The following is a 9,442-nucleotide window of genomic DNA, read 5'->3' as shown; positions in this document are numbered from 1 at the left end:
TTAAAGAAAGTGTAGGGATGTTAGTGACCATACGGGCGGGGTTCTGATTGTGGTGGTGGTAGTGGTGGTGTTGTTTTGTTTTGAAGCGCCCAGAGCATTTTTTTATTATTATTAATTTTCTTTTTAAGCTTTTGGAGTGATATTGGGTAGTGACATACTGCTATTACTGACTACGACTATTGTTCTTGTCGGGATCGGAAGTGGCAACTACTGAAAAACAATAGGAGAGACAGAAACGCCTGAAACATATGATTATGATAGCCTTCGTCTTCCTTCTGCAGACTGCAATTATGTACACTGCCCGTAGAAGAAGTTCAGAGTTTTGAATTCAGGTGACCTTTTTGCTTTCAAGTGGTAGTCTCATCAACACCCTTTCTTTTTTAGAAAATAAAAAATAAAAAATTTCACATTCATTTTGCTGAATTAACTCCATCAAATTAGGCATGCTTCTTCTGAAACATGCTGCCAAATAATAACAAATAAGCTCAGGTAGAATAATAATTAAACTGTCTCGCCCTCTTTACTTTAAAAGCTTTAGAAAATGAAAAAAAGTGACAAATGGGTTCAGGAAAGCAGACACAATCAGCCCATCATTCATTTGAGAACAAGAGCTACACACCAAAAACCAAAACCTGAATATATACATATATATGATAAAGATGAAAACAACAACATGAAACTTCCACCTTAATGATAATGATAAAAGCATTTGTTAGCTCCTGGCTTTAAGGATAAAACCTGTATCTTACATCTTAAGCTCTTAACTTCCAGTAAATAAAACAATGTCAGAATCTGAAACAAATCAATCATAATCCATTAGGAAAACTACTGGACCTGATTGCACTCCCACGCATAGCCGTACAAGCAATTATTAAGAGGAAACAGACTAAACAAGCCGACCAAAATAAGAAGTTTACTGTATTTTCATGCAATTGATTCAAGTTAAATATTCTATATGCTATACAGCTAAATATCATATGAAGAAGAGTTGAAGACCCACTTCTCTTTTGAGTGCTCAACTTATGGAAAATGGAAATGGGTTAAATCTCATGCAACACCAACATGGTAAAGAGCCCACAACTGAAACTGGACTTCTTCAACAGGGAACAGAAGCAGTTCATAAATTTTTTTGCACAAGATGCATGAGATCTGATTCACAGTATCCCTTTTAACTTTGAACCCCTTGTAATCTCTCCACATGCTTTTTCAAAAATAAACAAGATATTGTTTATCTTCAATTCTGCCCTACTTGGTATACGAAACAATTAAGGCATAATCTTGTTACACTTTGATTTTCTTCATATTCATAAATACATCCACCCTTACGTTCATTTCATCATTTATGTTGTCAGTATAATCCAAGCCCAAGTGGATGTACCGAGCAAGCTAATAGTTGACCTGGACGTATAAAGAGAAGCTTCTTATTATGATCATAACCCAACTACATTCCACAAGGTAGAGCTTACAATCCCTCACTAGGTTATTTGTCGACCAAGCAACAAAAGGAAACTTCGTGTTTCAAGCACATAGCCGATTAAACCCAAATCCATAGTATTAGCACAGGCACATCCTTCTACCCACTTCTAGATTTCAGGATCAAGATATGATTGATTAATAACGTTAACTCCAACACTCAGAAAATGGCCCAATCAGACAAAGAATCAATTGGGACTAAATACACTTCAAAAGAAAGAATTGACGTGGGCACCACAGAAAAGTAAATTTGCAGTTATTAATGTATAACCTCATTACAATTCCTCACAGAGTCCGACTAATGATATAATATAACTTAATGTAAACCAACCGAGGAACATTCTTACATTAGACCAAAAAGAAAGAAATTGCTGGTGGAGAAAGATCCGTTATAAAATATATGTTACGCACCAGCTTACATTTTGGTAAGTAGACCAAGTAAATGTTCACAGAAATCAGAATATGCAGAAGTGAACATATCAACCAAGAAGGAGAAAAAATGCAAAACATAGCACCTGGTGAACCATTAAGACCATGAATTATCATTACTGTCCAGCTCACAAGCAACTACTGCTTCTACAGGGACTACTCTTACAGCGCCAAGTGATTTCCAGAGACCATTCTAACAGCGCAAGTGATTTCCAAAGACCAGTCTCAACTCAGTTATCATGTAGACGTACAAAAAACCAAACCAAAACAAAAACATAAAGCTCATATTGACAGTGACATAAGCTTAGGGCCATTATCCGGCATACCCATGCCAGCAGCTAAATCAGCATCAAGTTGTGTATGTGGCGCAGGTCCCGACATTTGCTTCACGCTACATTTGGCAAAAGTAACATCAGATGAAAAATCATGCAACGAATACATTTGCTTGTCAATTAGTAGGTAAAGAAGAACCTAGATCCAAGTCAAACTTCCTGAGTTTGAAAATCATATTTTTGACACCAAAACCAGAGACTGCATGGTGAGTGAAATGCGCAACCAATTACAATATTTTCTTTCCAACTTGAAGCTAGGTTACATAATATGAGAACTAAAAAATTTGAATTTAACCAATTTTCTTTTTAAGAAATAAAGAAAAGTGCACAATGTAATTAACTGGTTAGCAAGATTCACATGCTTACAAACAAGGAATGAAACTGTACTGTTGTCTAGGCCAATCATTTGGCCAAAGAACAAGGCAAACAATTTTAGGCACTATATGGTTACATAGAGCATGCTACCATCCAATTAGTTTCTGGTTGGTTAGACCAACCATTTGACTGAGGAGGAAGAAGGCAAATTAACCACTTTACTCAAAATGTGGCTAGATAGAGCATGCTATCATCCAATTGTTTCCAAGTTAACTGCAGTAGAAAATAATCAGGATCCTCGTCGCCCAAGCATGCTTAGTTACTTAGGCATTTGCTATAACGTGTACTTGCACAAATGGTTTAAGGTGTTCTGTGGAGCATAGTAACAACTAGAGCAGAAGGTACTTCATTAGCTAATTTCTCAAATTAGCTAATAAGATCCATATCAACTAGTAATATGAGACAAATGACACGATCAGCTAGAAACACCTTGACAGGTGCTTCATTGTACATAGAGCTTGTAATGAGCATGATTAGGGGTCAGCCTTCAGTCAGTTCAGTTCAAAACCAAACCAAACCAGCTCTACCAAACAAACTGAAATTTCTCTGTAAATGGACCAAATCGAACCAAATTTAAAACCAAACCGAATTAACTGAATTGAATTAAGCAAATTATACGTAAATATAAATAAACTGAATAGGAAAGTGAATCATAAAAATCGAACCAAACAAATTGAACCAAATAGGAGCATAAATCACAAAAATCGAACCAAACAAACTGAGACGAATCTAAAATCACTTTAGAAATTAAAATTTATAGTGACAATTAAAATATATCTTATTGAATAAATTTACAAAAACCAGTTATTTTGATTTATTCAGTCAACCATAATGTTTTGACATAAAACTGATCCAAACCAAAATATTTCAGTTTTTTTTTAAATAAACTGAATTTAGGAAAAAAGAAAAATAAACTGAACTAGGTTTGGTTCAGCTTTTCCAGGTTTTTCATAATTTTGCACACCCCTATATAGCATAATGAAAGATTAACAGAATGCTATCAAGGACCAACAACTTTACGGATGGCTATACGCAGCATAACACAAAGACTTACATTACCACAAAACAAACTAAGTTACTCAGCTCACCTTAGTGCCCAGCCAAAGTGTTACAGACTCTAACTTTAAGCCCAAAAACATACAATTTCCTGAACTGAGAGCATTTCAATCAGCAATGTGATTTTAGACCATGATAACACATTAATCATGAAAAAGCAGAATTCAAAGTTTTACATAGTGCAAACCCTAAAACCATCATCATACTGACCCATCAAATTGCCAAAAATAAAAACCCCAATATGAACAAATAACAAAGGAAGCACAAAAGAAAGGACAAGATGAGTGCAAAGCAGCTTACCGCTTCTTGTGTCGTTTGGATTTAAAATGATCATCCCTTATAGTCACATTAGCAAAATATCGGCTGAAAATAACAAAACCATCAAATCAGTCCAGTATTAACCATCAACACGTTCAAATTCTTAACCTCAATTTTACTTGAAATAAATCAACCAAACTATTTTAAAACCTAAAATTAAAATAGGAAGAAAATCTAAAAATTACAAGCATTCAATTCAACTGAATCCAATTCTGCTTAGTCAATCATCATCTTCGGAAAGTTCATAATGGCTAGAATTCAATTCTTTCAACTTATTAGAAAAATGCAATTTTAAAGCATGGACAAAAGAAATAAAATCAATTGAAATGCTTGAACGTAATTTATTCCAAATAGGACCTAAAAGGCTTCATCTTTACTTCATGAATAGTAAATAAATAACTAAATAAATAAACTCAGTCAACATTAACTTACTCGCAGTGCAAACAATAATATTGACCCATGCCAGGCAAGTCCTCATCAAGAGGCAACGATTTTTTCTCTGAATCAGGCTTTTTTAGCTCATCATACACCATATCGTCACGTGAAAAAACAATTATTAGTCAAGGAATCACACAGAACATAGAAAGAGAAAAGTTGAATTTGAAGAAGTTACAGTAAGGGAAAAATTGAATTAAATAAAATTGAAATTGAATCAAGACAAGGATATCTTTGACGAGGAATTTGGAGCGGCGAGCTGTTTTGTGAGAGTATCTTCTCTTCTTTACTTTCCTGCTTGGACATTTGCCGCCCATTTTTTTATTTTAGGGTTTTGAAAGGGTCTTTATTTTCTAATTTTGTTCGAACCCTAATCGTCTGATCGAGAGGCCGAAAAGGAAGAAACTGTTGTTTTAGTTTTATTATATATAGAGATTGACCGATGGACCTGAATGATCTGATAAACTAAAATGAACTGAATGAACCAAGGTAGTGGGATTTTCTTTTGCTAATATTGTGTCTTCTTTGTGAATTCTGATAATCATTCTAATTTTTTCCAAGTTAAATTTTTTTTTTAAAAAATACAGAATTATATTTATCAATTATGTAATTTTTAAAATTGCTTAAAAAAAAATATCCATATTTTTTTATTTTTTTATCAAAAATATCGTGTCATTTTACTATATGAAAATATAAACAATGTAATTTCTTGAATTTTTCAAAAATATGATGTGATTATTTTTTGATTTTTCAAATACAAAAATATCCATATTTTTTAATTGCTTTTTAATTTTTTTTTCAAAAGCCTATTATATATATCTACTTTATATTGTAATTATAATAAATATTCACCAACAAAAATCAACAATTTGCATCAAATTTTAAATGTAACATGAACTATATTGTTTTTTTATTAAAAAGATTTATAGCATAATTTATTAAAATTTGTATGATATCTAGCACGAATTAAGTACCGGCTAAAATCTTTGGTAAGACTTCATCATCCTATGTAATTGTTTTAGAAATTTATATTAATGTTTCACACTCTTAACATGTCTGAATCCTTAATTTTTAGTAGTAAATGATCTAACTAAAAGAATAATATTTCATACTAGATTTAAAGAAAAAGGTGTGTATTTAATGAGTTATCTATTGATAAAAACAATAAATTTAATGAGTTGTCTTCCTCGTAGTAATCGATAATCATTTCTTCTTGTAATGGATCAGTGGTGGAATTAGTTTTTGGTAATTGAAGGTTAATCCTTTTTTTGTTTTTCCCTTTACAGATTGATTACTCCAGATTCACATAAATAGCATTACACCAGTAAATATCTGAATTATCATCACCACAGCTTGCGATGAAAATTAACTTGATTAATATCCAAGTTTTGAGGATTAATGGAAGTCCCCTTCTAAGAAACATTCTGATTTAAAAGCCGAAAGGGTAAAACTTTACTCATATTTCTGAAATGAAGAAGCATCAAAACAACCAAAATGGATCCGACTCCTACTGGTAATAAGCATATGTCCTCTTCTTGTTTGGGAAAGGTAGAACCATCTTATATATCAAGCAAATTACCATTTTCAAAACAAAGCCACATACACACACATATATGTCTTGGTCTCTTCAGTGCTTTGCGAACCCTGTAGAATTTGGAGCTGAACTTGGTATAATGTATTATGATCCAATTAATTACTTGTGATGTTATCAACTGCAAGCAAAATGAAGAAGGAAGGAAAAAAATTAAAAAAATAAAAAGAAAGAAACAGAAGACACTGCAAAAAAGAAATAAGTAGACAGTGATGTATACCTTAGTGGTTTCAGGGTGGAAGCAGCAAGTGCAAATGGGAAGAGAGCTGAACCAAGGTGGCAGTTATCTGCACAAAGCACCTGCACCTCTATCAATCCCATAAGGACTTGTGATTGAAAAAGTGCAGGTGCAAATGCAGATAAATGAACACGCCTTGGCTATATATATACACACTAACCATATATCCTTATACTAGAAACCCTGCATGCACATAGAAGAGAGAGTGGAGAGGGGACTCATGTTCATGTTCGAGAAAAGCCAGAGCCACGCTTTTATATATATATATAACATAAGTAAATATGCGGACGAATTTTCATTGCAGCTGCAGAGAAGGAAAAGAGAAAGGAGAAGAGGAGTAAAAACTGTGCATGCTGTCATTTCCAGAAAGGGAAAGGCTGTGGATGAAAAAAAAAAAAAAAAAGACAAGCATAAAGAGTTAAAAGAAAGACCACGTGATGGAGAAGGTTAAGCATGTGGGAATCGATACCAAAAGCAAATCAAACAATGACACGTTAATTTTTTAAGACACAAGCTTATCACCTGACCTGATGAATTCATGATCTTAACTCTTATCTTTTCCACCAGCAACCACGTCATGCATATGTTCCATAGAAGAGTACCGAAAGAAAAGATTTTTCATGTTCAATCCCATTCATCATAACAAATATAATTATTATAAAATATTAATGTCAATCACCTACCTAACTACTGATATCAGCTGATAGACGAGGATAGAGATTTTTACCTAGGCTTGTTTAATAGACCATGACTAATAGGACACGTATGTATAAATATTTTGGTATTATATAATTAACATATATTTTATCATTTAAATTAATAAATATATATTATTTATGTCGGTATATAACTAGAAACATATACCAAGGCTAGTCAAAAAAATTTAGGCAATCAATAACTTGGCCAAATACAATAGGTAAATTTATAATTGAAAGTATTTCGTACACGAGAGAGAATTATTTAAATATTGTTCGTTTTTGTCTAGATTTTAGAGCCAAATTAAAGACCTTATTGTAAGAAAAATATGTTCTTTATAAAAATTATTTATGATAGAAGATATAAATAAATTTATACGTTTTGTCAAAATAACCCCCGTGAAAATATTAGAATATTAGATTGAAATCTAATAAATTTTTTTCATCCAACTCATTCGTATAGAATGACAATATTCTACGGTATAAGATGCATTCCCACTTCGAAATGGAACACAATCAAATAAAATGTTTTTAGTAGTTTGCTATGGAGATAAAAAGAACTTTAAAAATAAAATGTGTTGAATTTATAAAAATTTGAAAATTAGTAATCTCTTGAGAAGTTTTTAAATTTATCAAGAAAATAAAATTATGACGCCAATAAATGCCAAAATGGATGAAATATCATATGATACAAATCCGAAATATTAAAAATAGTATCAAAGCATAATACTTTTTCAATAGAAGTATGTTTGTAGAACAAACTAGATAAAAGTTAATAGGCATATGACAATTGAGTCCAAAGAAGTGGTATGATAAAGTAGAATTAGATACCCTGACAAATATAAGATGCCTAAACAATTAGATTTTTAGGATGATATTGAATATATATGAATCTGAATTATAAATCATGATGGTCTCTTGGTAGATTGATTACAGAAATAGGAGAATACTAAAGTTGAACATGTTGGGTTCGAGAGCATTTTAGAACTAGTAACTTCTTGAAAAAGTTATCAAATCCACTAAAAGGACAAAATCGTAAAGTCGGTTGAGAACTAAAGCGTCCAATATCTCATGTGGTCTAAATTTCAATCTTTATAAAGAAGGTAATAGAGCAACTCAAAAGACAATCATAAGCAACATAAAATTATAGTAGTTCGGCGCTAACCTTTCTACTTCGATTGAGATTCACTAGTATATATTAGGATGATAATCTAATTCTATCTTTTCAAAGGTAAAATAAATTCAAATATTTTCCTAAGCTCATACTCAAGTCCAATTCTCAAGATCACAACAATATTGAGTTACAGAGTAAATATCTTTCCTTACACACTCAATAGTATTTGAAGTTTGCATTTTAGGTACGCAACTATCCAATTGATTCTTTATAAAAATCTTGAAAGAGAAATTTTTGGTTAATAATGAGAGTTTAAAAAAATGTGGTAATTATGTCTAAAAGAATATGCTAATACGCTTAAAAAGGTTTAGAGCGTAGTTGGAGCTTCATTAAATGTAATTCTTTCGTTAAATCATCCTAATAAATATATTGATTTGAGATGACATAATTCTGGAAGGAAGTAAGCTCAACGCTAAAAATTATACTCATAATCTGGCAAGACAATCCATAGGGCATTCTCTCTCTGGCGTAGGCATGAAGCTTGGCTTTCTCAGCAGCACCAACACATCGCAGGTCGGTCATGATCATGAAGTTTTTAACATTTATAGAAACCCCGGCAAATTGCAGAGTCCTAAAGGTGTCACCAGCGTAACAAAACATGCCCTGATCATAAACCTTGATTTTCATGGGAGCACAGCACTTCCAAGTGGCAAATGTATTCAGAATTTTCGAATCCTTTAACAGGTGCACTCAAGATATTACGGGTATGTGCGAGGCTCTTTCATATAAATATACTCCAGGGATGATTAAATTTCGTGATTTCAATAGTTCATCACCATCGACAAAAGAATGTTGACACTTTTTTTTTTTTGAATATCAAACATGTCAGGGAGACATCACTCGCACGGTATATATTATATGAAGACCAACCCAGCAGTATGTTAAAATGATAGCATCTTGCCCCTGTTTAGGCTGATTAGCTCATGGCCTACAGAATTGAGGCTTGGAAAAAAACAGAAACGTCTGGACCATCTTTTATTAGATGCATGCAGAAATGCCTTCTCTTCACTTTTTGGGTGGGCAAAAAATATGATATGAAAGCAACAAAAGTAAGGTCATAATATCTGTTAGAAAGGACAAGGCAGAATCATCATAAACGCGAACGTGATTGAGTAAGAACCAGGCCCACACGACTCTACTCCCAAAGCCCACCACTGATTCAGTGAGACCACTGTGGTGGGGACCCACGAAGGGTCTGGTTTTTAGACATTTTCAAAGAAGACTTCAATGTACAAAATACAAAAGAATATACAACAGCAACATCTTTAAATAAATCTCACAGCATAACAAGATCGACAATAGCAACAACCGAAAGATGAGACCCCA

At 32.8% G+C, this 9,442-nt stretch overlaps 1 protein-coding gene and 1 long non-coding RNA gene across 4 annotated transcripts; both read right to left on the bottom strand.

The window, feature by feature from the left end:
* Positions 1-1,712: 1,712 nt before the first annotated feature.
* LOC8284005 (bud site selection protein 20) lies at positions 1,713-4,837 on the bottom strand. 3 transcript variants are annotated; one of them, XM_015719412.3, is made up of 5 exons: positions 4,651-4,837; positions 4,416-4,524; positions 3,966-4,028; positions 3,698-3,756; positions 1,713-2,293 (listed from the first exon to the last, which is right to left on the bottom strand). In XM_015719412.3, the coding sequence occupies exons 1-4, from the start codon at positions 4,733-4,735 to the stop codon at positions 3,699-3,701; spliced, it is 315 nt and encodes a 104-aa protein (XP_015574898.1). In that variant the 5' UTR covers positions 4,736-4,837; the 3' UTR covers positions 1,713-2,293; position 3,698. The 3 variants fall into 3 exon arrangements, with proteins under 3 accessions (XP_015574898.1, XP_002519489.2, XP_015574897.1); XM_015719411.3 differs by having other exon boundaries at positions 2,051-2,293; positions 3,698-3,761; XM_002519443.4 differs by lacking the exon at positions 3,698-3,756.
* Positions 4,838-5,771: 934 nt separating this feature from the next.
* LOC112534872 lies at positions 5,772-7,146 on the bottom strand. Its single transcript, XR_003079106.2, has 2 exons — positions 6,230-7,146; positions 5,772-6,130 (listed from the first exon to the last, which is right to left on the bottom strand). It is a non-coding gene; the product is annotated as an uncharacterized LOC112534872 (long non-coding RNA).
* Between the last annotated feature and the right edge of the window lie 2,296 nt (positions 7,147-9,442).

This window comes from Ricinus communis, chromosome 10 (assembly GCF_019578655.1).
Source record: "Ricinus communis isolate WT05 ecotype wild-type chromosome 10, ASM1957865v1, whole genome shotgun sequence".
In the NCBI taxonomy this organism is placed as follows: Eukaryota; Viridiplantae; Streptophyta; class Magnoliopsida; order Malpighiales; family Euphorbiaceae; genus Ricinus; species Ricinus communis.
The sequence above is the reverse complement of the archived record's forward strand: the minus strand, read 5'-3'. Positions and strand labels throughout refer to the sequence as shown.